This window comes from Corapipo altera, unplaced genomic scaffold (assembly GCF_003945725.1).
Source record: "Corapipo altera isolate COAL_440 unplaced genomic scaffold, ASM394572v1 56, whole genome shotgun sequence".
In the NCBI taxonomy this organism is placed as follows: domain Eukaryota; kingdom Metazoa; phylum Chordata; class Aves; order Passeriformes; family Pipridae; genus Corapipo; species Corapipo altera.
This window is the reverse complement of record NW_020884896.1, coordinates 1,124,175-1,140,849: the sequence shown is the minus strand read 5'-3', so window position 1 is coordinate 1,140,849 and position 16,675 is coordinate 1,124,175. Positions and strand designations below refer to the sequence as shown.

The 16,675-nt window shown below is 44.4% G+C and overlaps 1 protein-coding gene across 1 annotated transcript; it reads left to right on the top strand.

Moving 5' to 3' along the window:
* Window positions 1-15,629, top strand: DRGX (dorsal root ganglia homeobox). The gene is made up of 6 exons (XM_027648018.1): window positions 1-34; window positions 2,589-2,686; window positions 2,953-3,054; window positions 5,695-5,867; window positions 6,174-6,286; window positions 15,361-15,629. The coding sequence occupies exons 1-6, from the start codon at window positions 1-3 to the stop codon at window positions 15,627-15,629; spliced, it is 789 nt and encodes a 262-aa protein (XP_027503819.1).
* The last annotated feature ends 1,046 nt before the right edge of the window (window positions 15,630-16,675 follow it).

Genomic DNA, 16,675 nt, shown 5'->3' with positions numbered 1-16,675 from the left:
ATGTTCTACTTCCACTGCCCCCCGCAGCTAGAGGGTGAGTGTTGTCGCACGGAGACGTGTAAGTACCAGAGCTGAACTTTGCGGGGTGTAGGGTGGGGGTGTGCAGGGGACGGAGGGAGAAACTGTGGTCTGACTTGCTCCACGACTGTCGGGTGCAGATACGTGCTGGGATAAGATGTAGATTTATAAAGGCCACTAAATATTATCCTTTTCCTTAAGAAAACACAATCCTATCCCCCTCCCCGCTCCCAGATTTCCCCTCTTGTCACAGGATGGAAAGAATTACTTTTTTTTTTTTTTAATTTGATGCCTGCTGGAAAGGCCTTGGTTTTACACCCCCATCCCTGTCATTTTGCCACCTGCCTCCCCTCTGTGGATAGTGATCCCGCAGTTGAGCCTCAGGCTACGGCAGAGATGCTTTTCTCCCCTCCCAGCACAGATGTTGGTGTCATGGCTGTAATCGGGACACTTTCAGGACGTGGTCACGCCTCCTCCCTCCAGCCAAAGGGACCACATAAATCTTTAATGCTATTTTACAAACATTCTGCGGGAGGATGGGGGAAAACGAGGTACGACTGAAGAAAAAAAAAAAAAGGAAATAAATATTTGGGAGGATGGGGTTTTTTGTGTTATTGGTCAGAGGCTTTTGTCTATTTATTATTATTATTATTATTATTATTTGTTTCCTTTAAAAAAAATATGGCAGTCGTCGGGATTTCCTCTTGTCCCAGGGCCCTCTGCACCCGCTCCCTCCGGCCAGTGTTCGCAGTGCGTGGAGCATCCTCGGAGCCGCGGCCGCCCAGCCCCAGCCCCGGGCGGGCTGTCCCGCCGTGCCCGAGCACGCCCGCGGCTGCACGGCGGAGAAAGCGACCCGGCCCCGGAAAATACCCCTGACTGCCCACCCTGTTCCTTGCACGGGCATCGCAGGGAGAGCAAGGGGATTTCCCTGCGACAGCCCTGCCAGGAAGAGACGGTCCAGCTCTCCCCAAAGTTTTCTCCGGGCGGGACAAGGGAGGTGGACTGGGCAGGACAGTGCGAGGATCTCTCCCACACCTGTCACCAAGCGCTGGGGCGGCTTTGTTCGTTAGTTTTTGGCAACGGCTTTGGAAACGTGCTCTTGTTTTGGTTTGTTTGTTTGCTTGCTTGTTTGCTTGTTTGTTCGATGTGTGTTTGTTTCTCCGGTGGCAGCGTGGGGCTGGCGCCAGGGACAGGGAGCTGCCCCCGCAGTCTGCAGCCTCTCCCGGCGGCGTCCGGGGCCGGCCCTTCATTCTCCCGCCCTGGGCAGCATCGGGGAGGGGGGAAAGGGGTGGACTGTCCTGCTAAAGGGTAAAAAGAATAAATATATAAATAAATAAAAATACACCACTATCCAAAACCCCCCACCCACCCATCACCAAAACAGAGGTGGCAACAGAAAAGCTCACTTCGGCCAGCGTTTGGGCAGTCAGGGAGGCCCAGTACCACAGGGAAGAGACTGGACTCTAGGGGTCATCAGGACAGTATTTTATTCTCTGATGAGCCTCTCCCAGGCTAGCAGAGAGTCGTCCGTCTGTGTGAGGAGGGGGCTGGAGGCCGTGTTTATCTTCCAAACTATGCTGCAAGATGAGCGGCGACCTCCAGCCCCCTTGCCCTCGGTGGGGCCGGGCCGGGCCAGAGCACCCCATGGGCAGGTCTGCGAGTGGGGCCACAGGGACATTCAGCAACTCTTCTGAGGGTTTGGATACTTCTCTGTTCCGTGAGGGTTTTTTTGTTTTGGTTTTTTTTTGTGAGTTTGGAGGTGGTGGATTTTTGTTTGTTTGCTGTTTCTGAGTTTGGTTTAAGTTTTGGGTGGTATTTTGGTCTGGTTTGTTTTGTTTGGTTGGTTGTTTTTCTTTATCCTGTTTTGTCAGCGGACAGAAAGGGAGTGACACACTTCAGCCCGGGCACGGAGGATGGGGGGAGCCGCGAAGGCCAGGGTCCACTCCACTTGCATCCCAGCGGCCCATTTGCCCTCTGCCGACCTCCGCCCAGGGACAAAACCCAAGTGCCCCCGTCGGCCCCTCGAACCCCCGTCGGGGAAGGACAGGGGCGGCCTCCTCCAGCCCCTCTGCAGAGTCCCGGCGGCTCAGCCGTGGCCGAGCTGCCCCTGGTGCTCAGCTGTACGGAGCCCCGTGCCCATGTTCTCCTCCAGGAATGAGGGCGAGCAGACCGGGGCGGCTCGGCCGCTGCTCGCAGGATGTGCGTGGGGAATCACAGAGGCCCCGGTGCTGCCCCGTCCAGGCAGGGGCTTTCCCGGGCTCTCCCGGCAGATGGGCAGGGCCATTACGAGCTGCCGTCCCCACGCCAATGTCAAAACTTCATCTTGTCGTCCTTTTAAAACACAAATGGCCCGAAAAAATACTCTTTACCGGGGCGCGGTGAGCTTCGGTCGGAAGAATCCCCCGGTGCCCCCACCCAGCTCCCGCAGTGCTCCCGGGGCTGACTGGGGTGCTTGGGGCTCCGGCCCCGCGGAGATGGAGCCGCATTCCCCACCCAACCGATGTGTCCCCACGGGGACACCTTTGCCCCCACGGGGCACAGCGGCCCCTAACTCGGCTCTCGGCCTGCAGGCGCGGCGCCCTTCGGAGGCCACTCCACTGGCGACTTCGACGACGGGTTCCTGCGCAGGAAGCAGCGTCGCAACCGCACCACCTTCACCTTGCAGCAGGTAGGAACCTGCTTCTCTCTGCCCCTGCCCTGCGCACCCATTGCCCCATGCTTGCCCCATACTTGTTCCCTGCCTCCCCCACACTGCTCCCTTCCTGCTTCCCACCTGCTTCCCCTACGCCCCATGCCGTGCCAGCCCCATGCCAGCCTGGCGTCACGCCTTCCCCACTGCCTCGGGTGGTCCTGCTTTCCTCAGCCATGCCTGGCAGACACCCCGTGGGGCGGCCGGACAGATTTCTCACGGATCTCTCTTCTCCCCTCCACCAGCTCGAGGCCCTGGAAGCCGTTTTTGCTCAAACCCACTACCCCGATGTGTTCACTCGGGAAGAGCTGGCTATGAAAATCAACCTCACAGAGGCCAGGGTGCAGGTAAACATCCTGGGGAATTATTTAATTCGGGTATTCAAACTGGCAAACTTTTTTTTTTATTTTATTTTTTTTATTTGACATCATGACTGCAGAGTGCACATTTGGCCAAAGAACGCAAATGAAGACGATCTGTCATTTTCATGATGCACTTTAATAACATCAACATAATGTGGAATATTAGATTAGGTTGATTAATCGGTCATTCATAATTAACTAGTGATAATGTTCTACACTAATTTGTCCGCGTCTCCAAGGTACTAAATTACATCAATGCACATCCATTTCCTTGCTTTTGGAGGGGGGGCGTGGTGCAGAGAAAAGAGCTGAGACGTGATTCTCCAAAGCAACTATGACCACTGTCGAGCAGTGGGGTTAGTCAACTGCAGGGAGCCCAGCTGCCAGGAAGAAATCTTATGCACCTCTTCAACTTTTCTCCCTTTGCCTTCTTTCTAAACACTTGATTTAGAGCTAAAGAGCCTGCAGAGCAATTTCCACACCTTTAATATGATCCAGTAAATACCATCGGCCATGATTACTCTTTCCACCACCACTCTTTTCCACCCCTTCTTTTCTTCCTTCTCCTCACTTTTTCCCTCTTTTTTTCCCCCTTTTATCCATACGTTTGTTTTTCCATCTCCAGGGATTAATTTTGTGTGTCTACAACCTCTGCCAAGAGCAGAAGTCTTGCAGTTGTCAGACATGGATCCCTATAACTCTGCAGGCATTCACTGCAAAGTTGCAAACCATTTTTTGAACACAATTATGCATTAATTTTTGTTTGTGGGGCTTTTCCGCATGCTGTTCTTCTATTTTTATTTATTTATTTATTTAGGCGCTCGGGGTTAAGACTATGCAAAGATCTAATTGTAGGAAATATAATAGCTTGCCTTTTGTTCCCTAGGGTCATGTTAGTATCTCTTAAAACCCAATGGCTGAAGAGAGATAATGGAATTCACCACAGTAAATTGGGGATTGTAAACAAATTATTTCTCCTATAATCAGATTATGTGATCCTGATTATTAAATCTCAACATGAATCATTGGTCATATGCGGGCAAATTAAACTGATTATTATTTGAAAATGAAAATCTCCTTTTACCACTGCATTGTAGGTACTGGCTTAAAAAAAATAATAAAAAATGTCATTTTGGCTATTGGTGCCTAAAGACTGAACTGCAAATTGAGATAAATGGGACAATTATTGAGCATTCAGAAGTGGAAGATCATAACTTCTTCCTGAAAGGTGCAAGGGTGAGATAGGGGTGGTGACAATTAGATTGCTGAGGACTGGTGTTTAGCCTTGTTGTTGGCTATTATGCAAACAGACAATAGATGCAAGCATTTGTTTAGCCTGCTTTCATACAGGGACATGGGGAAACACAGAGGATGGGAGATATGTTTACATTTATACCCCTTGCTCATTCAAATATGATTAATGTGCTATAAAGCAGAGTCTTAATCGAAGATGATGTTGTCAAACAATAACTAAATAGGGAAATAAACGACTTCATCATGCTCTTTCCTCAGAAGCAGGCGAACTGTCAGTGCAAAGTCATTAAAATATGATAATGAAAAATAGCTCAATTAAATGTTGTTATAGCTGTGACCTTCATTCAATTAAGACACAAGAAAGTGTCTGCATTTTGCTTTGCATTTAACTGCTCTAAATTTAGAATATAGATAAAATCATTATTCAATGTTTGCTGATACATGCAATTAAAAGGCAGCTAACTAAAATGGAGTTGGAAGAGGAGAATAATAATAATACCAATCTCACCCATACTTGAATTCGTGTATTAAAATGTGAGTTTCCTGATCTCAAGATCAACTTGGCATTTTCCAGCTCAGATACGATCCTTTCAGAGAATCAGCTCCAAGGTTAATGGAAAAAAACAAGTTTTTTGACTAAAAATCAGGGGATAAAATCAAGAACATGAATGTTTGTTTTGCATATGGGGAAAAAAATAAGGTTTGGAAACTGGTGTTCTGAGACCGTAGTGTGGCCTGAGGCGGGGGGCAGTTGTACCACCACAGTGTTAAACTGTAGAATGATCTTCCAAAACTAGTATCTATCAACTTTTGAGTCCTTTGAATGCAGACTGGACATGAGAAGAATAGCAGCCAGTATCAGTCCTCTCCATAAAATGGGCTGGATAATATGGCCTAATACACACCTTCTCATTTCTCACCTCTCTGATTCTAGCAGCAGCTCATTTAAAGACATATATGGTTTCATCAGAGTGCTTAGATAGGTATTTAATACCAACCCTGTAAAATGGTTTTCAGTTGTGCTAAAACATAGAAATCAGTGAGAATTAAATGTGTGCATTAAGGCAAGCACATGATTAAATGTTTTGCTAACTGGCACGGTAACATCAAAACTATTTTTTGTTAAATTTTTGCTTGTAACATGCCTTTGGAATGTCTTTAGACATTTCTGGCTTGTTTTCCAGACCCAGAAACATTATAGATAGAAATATAATCTTAAGACTCAACTAGAATAGCAATGGAGATACAAAATAAGAGGAAGTTTTAGCCAAACTTTTAAATAACTGATTTCACTAGCGTAACAATTTACAATTTCCTTGCTTCACATTCGGCTAAACACAGTTTTCAGCCAGGATTGCTCTCCCACTCCAGGTGTGGTTCCAAAATCGAAGAGCTAAATGGAGAAAAACAGAGAGGGGTGCTTCTGACCAAGAGGGATCTAAGGAAACCATGGCTGAGGTGGCACCTCCTGCAAGGAATTTAAATTCCCCTTCTCCAGCAGATCAAACCAGGAATAAAAAAGAGGGTCTGGAGATCCAGCAGAGGTAAGAGTGTGCTATCAGCTGCCTGTCTGTGGGGCAAGCATGCCTCATATGTATGTATGTGCATACAGATTTGCATGCTGCCATGCTTTGACCTACATAGAATCATCTTTAGAAAATGAGCTGTTTCTTGTGCAGCTGACTGTTCCCTGTGGGAATGCTGAGAAGCTGGTGGCTGTGGGAGGCTAATGTTATCTGGGCTTGGTCACATCTAGTTGGACACTGAGACACCAACATGTTTGTGTGCATGCAGAAATGGAATCAGCTGGTTCTGGTTTTGCAAGGAAATTGTTTTCTCTTCCTCATCAGCCTAAGTCGAGCAGTGGGTCCTACAGGACCTTTCTTCCCTTCCTGCCTGCCGGGGACTCTCCTCAACACAGCCACCTACGCACAAGCTTTATCCCATGTCGCCTCTCTAAAAGGTAAATTACTTTGTTTAACTTCAGGGGTAAGCTCAAAGAGCATCTCTTTCAAGCTAAGTGGCATAGTCCCACGTGTGGGGAAGCCTTTGGGAAATGGTGGATCTCTCTTTCTGTTTAGATGGCAGTAATTGCACTGACCAATGCTGCACATGCAGAATTGAGCCTCCTGTTGTATCTTGTAGCACCATTTGTGGCAAAACTCCTTCATTTTACTCAGTTACTTTTTGTGAGGTCAGGATTTGTCTCAAGGAGTGAGGCAGGTAGGATTGCTCCTTTAGAGTTTTTGTTGCATATGCTTTTTTTTAAGAGTCAAATTTATTCTAATAAATTAGTTATACACATCCTTTTGCATTATGTATTACCTGGCACCATTACCAATGCCTCATCCGCTCTGCATGCAGTTTCCTTTGCAGTGCATCTCTGCACAGTCCAGACCTTTCTCTTCTTGGACAGTAGAACTTGAATAAAGTGTGTTCCTGGGGACAGGGGAGGATACAAAGTAATTCCTCATTACCTGGGACCCAGGCTTCAGGAAGGGTACATCCCATGTCTTTGTACTTTTAGCTTCCAAAAAGCAGCACTATGCATCTTTTAAAAATAAATCACCTGCTGATCCATTAGCTGTTCCTAGCCTAACAATGTCTAAGACTAAGGGTGTAAGCAGGATGAATTCAATTTATAGATTTATAGGATGTAAAGCCTCATAGCAGTGCCAAGCACAAAGAGGCACAAACATTTACTCTGTGTCCCGATGTGCAATAACTTGTGAGGAAAGTTAAAGACCCTCCACTATGAACAAAAATGTCCTCTAATACCTCTCACTGTATTCTCTGGTGTACCTCATGCTCCTTGTGAGTATTTCCAGTTAAATCAGTATTGCCAAGGTGTATTCCTGAAGCAAATATTTGAAACTGCTGAGTTTTGTGTTAAGTCCAGTGTCCTGCCCCCTATACTTCCTCCCTCCTGTCTTTCAAAAAAACTGAAGCCAGACGCAACAGTTACTGCTCTTTTGATAGGTGTGGGACCTGGGATTTTGAATCAAGAAAGGACACACGGGTGTGACCTGAACCCTAAAACTTAAAGGTTGATGATCACCTATAAGTGGGCAGCAGCTGTTGGAGTGCATGAGTCCTCTTGATCTCTGCCCTGTGAAGTGTTGGGGCTGGGAATTTTGGTTTCTTCGATTAGGTAGGAACAGCTTCCTGGGGGAAGCAGATATACGTGAAATTCTTCAGGGAAAAAGATTGTTCATTGATAAATGTAGTCCCAGATGGGCTGAAATGTGTGGAAATAGAGTTGAAAGTAAGGGATTTTTTTTTCTTAAAATTTACATTTAAGTGTTTTCAAAATTAGATGCATCAGTTAGTTGTTCTCACTGGCTTCATGTCTAAATGTTTAAGAAAAATTTTAAGAAAAAATAACTTAAAAAGCAAAAGCCAATCAAAATAATAAAAAAAAGGAATAAAAAAAATGGCATGAAGGGTTGGTATTTTTTGTTTTGTTGTTTTCTTTGTCGATTTTTGTTTGGTTGGTTGGTTGTTTTTAGTTTTATTTATTTGGAAGACTTCCTGCTATTCTTTTCTGTGATATTACAGCTCAACCACTAAATTGAGAAATTAATAATTTGCTCCTTTTTGCTTTGCTTTGCTTTCCAACCGAGGGGCAGAAAAAGTTCTATTCCTGGATCTCTTGTAGATATTTGATAGTCAGTTGCCCAGGTTAAGAGACAGTGTCCCTGAAAAGCTGGTCCCAAAATACAGATTTTTTATTTTTGCAATTTTTGCAGGAATGATTTTCAGATGCCTGGATACTATCTTGGTGAATGTTGTCAGCTATACATGCAGTTCATTCCTGAAATGGCCTGGTTTATATTTCCTGCCTGGCACTAGAAATCTCCAGATGCATGCAAGGAGACTGTGATAAAGTAGTATATTTTGAGTTTAATAGATCCAGTTACAGACTCACACATCTGCATATCCACCTACCAGGAGCTTTGTGGAGCTGCCTATGCCTGTCAGCAAATTTTTATCCTTGCAAGGAACTTGTAGTCTGAGCTGCTTGTTTGGAGGGGAACTCCTTTTCTTCTGCTGCTAGTTCTGCTGCTAGGTCTCAGTAATGTCAAATTTTGGCTTTGAGCTTAAGGAGCAAGAATTTATAGTTCTATGAGAGGACAAAATTGACTTATACAAGCAGATAATAATTGTAGCATCTTTCCTGTGGTATTGATATATGGAGTATTGTCTCCTCCTTCCTTGGCTCATCTCCACAGTCTCCTCTTTCCCCCTTTCCCCAAGCATAATTTGCTTGTGCTGGGGTAGGGCTGTGCACAGCAGACATTGAGCCTTCAGTCTCGTAAATTGGTGACCAGGACAATCTCTAGACCTTCTGAGTGGACCAAGGGTATCACAGCTCTGATCCGCATTTTGTTTTTCTTTGGTATGGAAACTGCAGATGAATGATGGTTCATCTAAACCAGTGTATTTGAGAGCACAACCAAGCTCACATGCCAGTCCAGAGGAGGAGATAATGGTTGTGGGAAGCAAAGAAAGAACAGGGAGAGACACAGTGTTCACAAAACTCTAATATGATTATCTTCGACATATGCTTAATTCGGTTTGTTTGACTCTCCCTCCTCATTTCCTTTTGAGCTAGGAGCTGATTCGTGGACTTAGGCTTGCCAAAGGAGTACTAACCCTAAATTTAGCTGGGCAATAGTCTATGTCCTTACATGTTGTCTTAATGAAGTGACCTAAGCCTCTCCCTTGAGAATCTAGTTGCATTTTGCTGCAGAAATGATTTGACTCTGTCACAATGAATCTGAGGGTATAGGACTTTCTGTCACAAAATCCCTTCAAACTCAGCATAGGCATAGAGTTCTGAGCTCCTTGTTTCTTTGGATTGCTTCAATAAGGGGGAATTCAGCAAGTGGTAAGGTTTTCCAAAATTTTGCAAGTTTTATTGAAGAGTGAAGTGGTCAAGAGGTCTTCCCAGTGTCTGTCTTGTGCCAGCTATGCTTTCTTTGTGCTTTTGAAAGCAAAATAGTTGCTCCAGAATCAAAGCACCATGTCACTACCAAAGGATGCATGATCCCGCTTTCTTCTATGCCAGTGTCAAATTAAATGCAGCTCCTTTATGTGGATCCTGTAAATAGATATGTATTCCTACCACTGGGAGAATAATCCCAGTCAGTAAAGTGAATCATCTTCTTAAGTAAGGCCATAAGACCTGCCTGCAAACAAATGGGCACTCTGAGCACATCAGATTCTGCTGCAAAGTGTAGGTTGTTCTCTTATTCTTTTGAGGATACAAGATGTGCTTTGTTGGACTTGTGAGCCAACAGTTCAGTGGTGTCAGTGAGTAATATTTGACTGATGCTTTAAAAGGAGACAATTAAAATCAATACAGTGAATAACAAGTGATGATGGTGATGTAACTAATTAATAATTATTTTATACTCTCAGGGACCATTTTCATCCTGCCATCTGAGTGTTCTGTCTTTTGTAAAGAAACTAATACCTCTCCTTCCTTCTCTGACTTTGCTTGGCTCCAGACCCAGATTTCCAAAGCTACATAAAGTGTTTAGGGAACAGGGTTCTTGGATCTAATTTATAGTATAAGGATGTAATAGTTGATGATGAAGTTGGTCTAGAAGAGAAAAAAATCTCAAGACAACCTAGTATGGGGCAAGGACTAAGCCTGCAACTTTCCTTTTGGAAAGACTGTGAAGTGCATTGTAGGCTTGCCTCATGCTTTCAGTGGCTCTGGACCCCACATATGCTCCTTCTGGGTAAATGGGGGATATTGTTGGAGCATGAGACTAGGTCTGCTCTGATGAATGAGAAGAAAGCTATTTTCCCTAAGCACCTATGCCCCATGAACTTTGCTGTCTCTGCAATAGAGATTTCACACACACACCCCCCAAAGTGAGGATATTAGCACCACAGGATGTTCTGTGAAGAAAAGAAGCCGCCTATACAGTAGCAATTGAAACTGTTTTTCAGAGCACAGACTGTTCCAGAGAAGAGTACGTAATCACTGGCCAGTTTTTCTCTGTTTCTATCAAATATTCTGTATTCAGTAATATAACAGACCTTTTCCTTTTCTTTGGGGGGTCTTCTCCCTCTCAGGAGTTTAGCACATTGGAGGCTGTATTTAATAGCAAGCATCTGTCTACTACTATATCAGCTTTCTGTAAACTATTCTTTCAGGAAATACAATTCCTTGTTTGAAAAATTTGTATAAGATCATAATTTCTGGTGTATACAGTGTTTCCTACTTTAGGGTTTTGTAATTCACCACTGGCCATACTCAGGAAAAAGGTTGACATGCATAGATGAAATTTCTGATGTTCATTACTCTCTGAAATTGTCCTGATTTGACAACTATGCTACTTCATTGTGGTGACTTCAACAGTTCCATGCTCTTCCAAGATGAAACACTTACTGTAAGCCATGCATCTGCAGTCCATTTAGTAGATTTAATTGCAGACCTCAAAGATGAAGGGAAAATACTTGTTTTATTTATGGGCTGTATAACAATAGAGTCATCAGGAGAAGCTAGTGTTCTGTGCAGAGAGACCTCAAAGTACCTTCTTAATGGATGACAGCATGAATGCAATTCATTAATGTAGAAGATGTTATTAATGGGTGTAAACAAGAATCTCCGCTTTTTAGCCGGATGTGTTCTACCGTTCTGGTGGCTGAGGCCAAGAGTGTGTCTGTTACGTTCCACTGAAATTTCCCCAGACCCCATGATGAGTGAAGTGTATGAGGAGAGAAATAATTACACTTGCCAGGGAATTACTTTCATAATTCACTCACAGCTCTGTGCAAGTTATAGCTTGGTTGGTTTTCACGGCACCTCCACACCGCCGGTAGAGAAGCAGGATCGCATTATGCACATCAAAATGCGTATTCCACGGCACCATTGATTAGGCTCTTTTATGGTTTGTTGCTGCTGTGGTTGCTGTTCATATTAGGGAGGTTTAATTGCAGTATCCAGGAAAAAAAAAACAAAACACAACTAGAACTGCCCATGCATTACATTTCAATTTCTATCATGGAAAGATGAAGAGAATTTGCATAATTCCATTGGGCAATTCCCATTGCCAAGGCTGTGAAAGAAGTGTTCAAGGACCTAACTCATCCTTGAACTAGTGTTTACTGAATTGAAGCACCACTGTTTCCCGTAAGACTGGGGAATGGGGATAAAATCTCTTGGGGTCCTTTATTTTCTCTGTCATTCTTGATTATGGACTTACTGACTTTTTTCATGTAATACAGCAAATATATTCAGTGGGTTCTGCTTGACATTTTCCATAGTTTATCTGCACTCTCACTTTGGAGAATTTAAAACATTTCTGTAGGCTGCTGCAGATGCACATACCTTGAGAAAATTTCCTGTATCACAGGTCCCCAGCTCTAGCACTGTCCTACCTCACAGGTATATTTTGTTTACTTTTATCACACCTACTAGGGAATATGTAAGTGCTAGGCACTCTAAGAGCCATGGGTAGGAAATTGATGCTGTCTTGTTTCTTTCTGGACCAATCCTGATTAGGTTAGTGGACTTCAGGTATGCAGGGGTTCCTATTGAAAGGGGAAAGGAAGGTGGGGTTTGGTTTTTAGAAACACTATCTATTAAAATCTTTAAAATATTTATGTATCAATATGGACCCTGCTCCCACCCCACTCTTCTCAGCTGAAAATGAACTGTAGAACTGCGGAACTGCACAAAAGGTACCACAACCAAACTTGTAGATCAAATATCACTACAGTTAAAATGTGATGTTGGCACAGACAAGACAAAACTAATTTAATTTTTCCTGTCAGTCTCTGTAGTAGATCAATTAAACTGCCAAGTAGATCAAATATTTCAGACTGTATTTATTACATTAAGTATTTATGTTCAGGCTGAGCATTTAAAGTATGATCTCATATAGGAACACAAGGAGGTTTAGATCAATTCAGCAGAATTTGCTGCAAGTTAATGGAAATCTAATTGTGTATTTTAATTTTGTGTACACGAGGCAGTAAGTTCCTGAAAGAAAGCAAACATCACCCTGTCCGTATTGTAGCAACTTGATACAAATCCCATTAAACTAATACCAGATTGTCATAGATGTTAGTGGAAGCTGAATCAAGATCTAGAGTTTAACCCTCACACATTTTGATGGGAGCTGGATGCCTGATGTCCTGAAGATTTGAAATAAGTAGGAGAAATTCACTCCTTACCTACTGTGGACTCAAGGTTACAAGATGTTAAAAACCTCTGCTGCCTGCTAGATCAGGACGCTTCTTTCTTGGTCAGCATCACATCCTGTACATTGTGGGCTGACTGACGGGCAGGTGGAGACCTTGGGCTCCTGAATCTCCCGTAGTTTGTCTCAGCTTTTGTGCCAGCAAAGTCTGATAGATTTCACTGGACTTATCACCTGCAGATGCAGGCAATTGTAAGGTAGATTCAACCTTCTTTACAACATACATTAAAAGGAAACAGGGCTAAATCCTACCCTCCTCTATTCTAGCTGGACCCTGGAGCAAATGTTGCTTTTTGTTTTACTTCTTTTTTATGTGTGAACTGTTCTTTGTAAGTGTTTTAGCCTCAGTGAAAATGAGAGGAATGATTATGGGTGAACTATTGCTAGAAATAGTTTAGTTTCCACCACAGGTAACTCCACCCTCAGGTTGCAGAGCTACTAGCTAATATCAGGTCTAATTATTAAGCAAAGAGCTTAGATTGGTACTGAATATTGATAAATACTTTATCCCTCTAACAATGGAATTAAAATTATTCTTAGGGGATGGAGTTGATTCCTCCATTTTTAGAAACAGGAAGACTCTTTACTGCTTCTCCCCACCTCCCACTACACAGACAGCGCCTGTACCTAGTCTTGTATTAGGTACTGCTGGCAGCCCAGCCCTCCCCTCAGCCTGGGAACTGAACAGCTGTGTTTGAAAGTCTCACTCAGTTTGTGCTAGAAAGCAGCAGTGCAAAGGCAGCTGGTGCACAGGTAGGCCTTCATGCTCCCCCATCTCAGGGCAGAACCTTAAGATAGTGAGGCTTAATAGGCAGTAATGAATAAACAGACTTCTGTGTGGCTTTCGACCTACTGCAAACTGCAAGGACTCTGAAGGGTCTCTCCTCCCTCTTGTTAAAACAGTGGCTGTCCAGAACCCCTGAAGTGGCTGTGATTCAACAGGGCAAAAAATTACTTTATGGGCATGGTTGGTGGTGGCAAAAATTGTAAGTTGTGTTACCGAGTGAATTTATTCTAAAACCTCCTTCTGACTTGCTCAAAACAGCCACAGAATTCAAGACTGAGCTTCCTAGTGTTAAAAGCAAAAGAAATGGAGGATTTTAGTCAAGTGCTGAAATTTGTTTATTCAATTTACTTGAATACCTGGACCCACAGAAATGTTGGTCTGATTATATGCTTTATCAGAGAAGCATTACAAGAGAAAAGAGTTCTTTCCATTTATATTAATAACCTGTCCTTTGTAGATTCTACTTTTTAAAATGCAAAGAGTAATTTTTCCTGAATGTTACTTGCAATTGCAAATCTCTGACAATTGCTGTGGAGAAGTCTTGCAGACGTCCTAAAAACAAGCAACTGGCTGCCTTCATTCCTTAGCAGATGAGTGCTGACCCGTTGCTACCAAGAACAGAAGTGTAAAAAAAGACTACCTGCTCTCTGCAGGTTATTAGTTCCATCACTTAGTCATGAGCCATTTAACTCAAATATTAACTGCAGAAATTAAAGCAAGTCCTTGGCTTGGAAAGATCAGGGGAAGATAGTGCAGCGTGCCAGGATGTGTGCGGCCTGGTTGTTTCTTGTTGGGATGTAGCATATCAGCAAAAAACAGACTTTTGCCAGGGGTGTACCAGAGGATGTAGAGTTTGTGTGGCCCCTGAGACCCCCGGAAAAATGCTGTTACCCAACTTTTCTAACCAGAGAGCAAATTAAAGTAGCTCAGCCATCCCACCCTGCCTCTCCTTCCTACTCCTCTGACATATTCTTCTTCATTCAATAGATGCATATAAGCTAGGTAACAAGATGGCTTTTTGAATGGACTGCATTTCCTGCCCAATGGTCAACCTACACTTCCAGGTATGCTTGTTTGGGAACTGTTCCAACCCCCAGCACTATCAAAAATAATCCAGAGGAAGAGTCTGAAGTGTTGCAGCTCAGGAAGGCAGCTGGTGGAGTGAGGACTGCCTCTGTCAGAGGGTTTCAGGGGAGCCTTTTAGCTTGAAGAGAGAGGAATATCCACTTCATCCACTCTCCAGTGTTTTATTGACTGCTTGGAACAGGTCTCAGATAAGAGGGTAGAGATGCTCTGACCCATCTCTCCTGATGGGACTCAAGCCATGTCGGCAGCAACAGTGCTTGGTAACCTTGGCTCACTTCTGGGGGCCGTTCTCTTCAAGGTGTCTTCCTTAAGCAGCACAGACATTGGCTGTGTAAAGGTAGAACAGACTCTTACAGGTAGTCATGATGGTAGTAGTTGACAGGGGCCTGGCCAAAGAAAAGTCTGTTTTGTCTTACAGGGAGATAGGAGAAGGTCATCATAATAACTGGAATATTTTTACCTTTCTCTCTGCTATAATCTTTCAGGTAAAGATAAGTGATGGAACCTTTACACTCACCCATCAAAAGCTGCTGCCCACGCTGATCAAGCTCAGTTTGCAGGTGGAGGGCAGGGTACACCTTAGCATAGGCTGATGGCAGCCACAGAGCAGCAGCCTCACATGAGAGGAGGGAATGAGCTGAGCCTTGCTTGCTGGGAAATCTCAGATGTGATCTGAACTTTATTGCTTGCCTTTGTCTGTTTTCCTTGCTCATTCTGTTTGTCACCCTGAGTGACTAACGTGTAAGATCCTTCACAGTATCAGTAGAACAGGATACAGGTTTTCTAGCCCTGATACAGAGAACATCTATGTACCCACTAAAGGTCAAGGTACCCACCTAAGGTCAACCCCATCTCTGCCCTCTTCAGACTGACCATGGAGGGAACAGTCAGACTCCATGACCTTCCCCATGAGTGACGGTGCCTTCTTTCCTTCCTCCCCAGGGAGCCCACTGTGCTCGTGCTGCGTTCCAGACCCCATGGGCCTCTCCTTCCTGCCCACCTATGGCTGCCAAAGCAACCGCACTGCCAGCGTGGCCGCGCTGCGCATGAAGGCGCGGGAGCACTCGGAGGCTGTGCTCCAGTCTGCCAACCTCTTGCCCACCGCCAGCAGCAGCCCCACTCCTCCTGCCAAACCCTCCTGCCCTGAGGGTAGCCAGGACAAGCAGCCCTCTCCAGCCAAGGAGCACATGGAAGGGGAGAAGAGTGTATGAGACTGGACTAGTGTTGGCCCCTTGGCTTAAGGCAGTGACCCACTGGTGCTCTGCCAGGGGGTGAACTGCAGTGTGGCCATTCCCAGTGTGATGTCACAGGGCCACCAGGGACCTGGCACGTCCAAGTGGCCTCTTTGGCTGCCTTTCACACACCCTTGCTTTTCTTGTGTCGCTGTACGTTCATTTCCCTGATTTATCAGCACTATCTGTGTTTGGAAACATTCATGAAACTGTTTTTATCCCCCCTACCACATCCCAGGGACACCAAAAGGCCTGGGATCCTGGCTTACTCCTGCGCATCTCGACTTCCCATTCTGTGTGAGACGGATGGCTGACAGCAGCACATCACTTCCAGATGTGAGTTCTGGGGCAGGAGAGGCATCCAGGCACCAGTTACCCCACCATGCACAAAAGGGGTGAAGGAATATCCAGGTATAGCCCAATTGGGCCTGCTGTTTTCTGAAGGCATTTGACTTCAACCAAACTTGTCCCAGGCAATCCAGGTGTAAGAGGAACAGAAAATGGAACAAAACCCTTAGTAATTTTTTCCTTCTGTCTTCTTTTCTCTGAAAGTGAAACTTCCCATGGAGTAGATTACCTGGAAGTTGCTGAGATCAGTTTACCTGTGACTAAAATCCTTGCACTAGCCTCTGTGTGAACATCAGTCTGTTGCTCTTGCCATTCCCTGGGTTAGATGTAAAAGACACATGACTTCAAAATGGCATTCACAGCTTCAAACTGTAATGCTGATATTTAATAGAGAGTGTGGTTGTCTCTAGATCTGCACAAGGCTGGGGGTATTTTAGCATCACTGTCTTAGAAAAAGAGACTGGAAGACAAAAGAATCCTGCATTGCAAAACTGGAAATATATCTTTCCATGTTTTGTGTTTAATAAAGAGTAAATTAAGCTTGGAAGGGTATTCCTTTATGCCATCCAAAATCAGACTATTTCATTTACTGAAAACTTGTAATGAATCTAGGTATGAAAATGTATTAATTATTACAGAGTGGACACAGTGCACAGGATAAATTGATGCTTTACAAA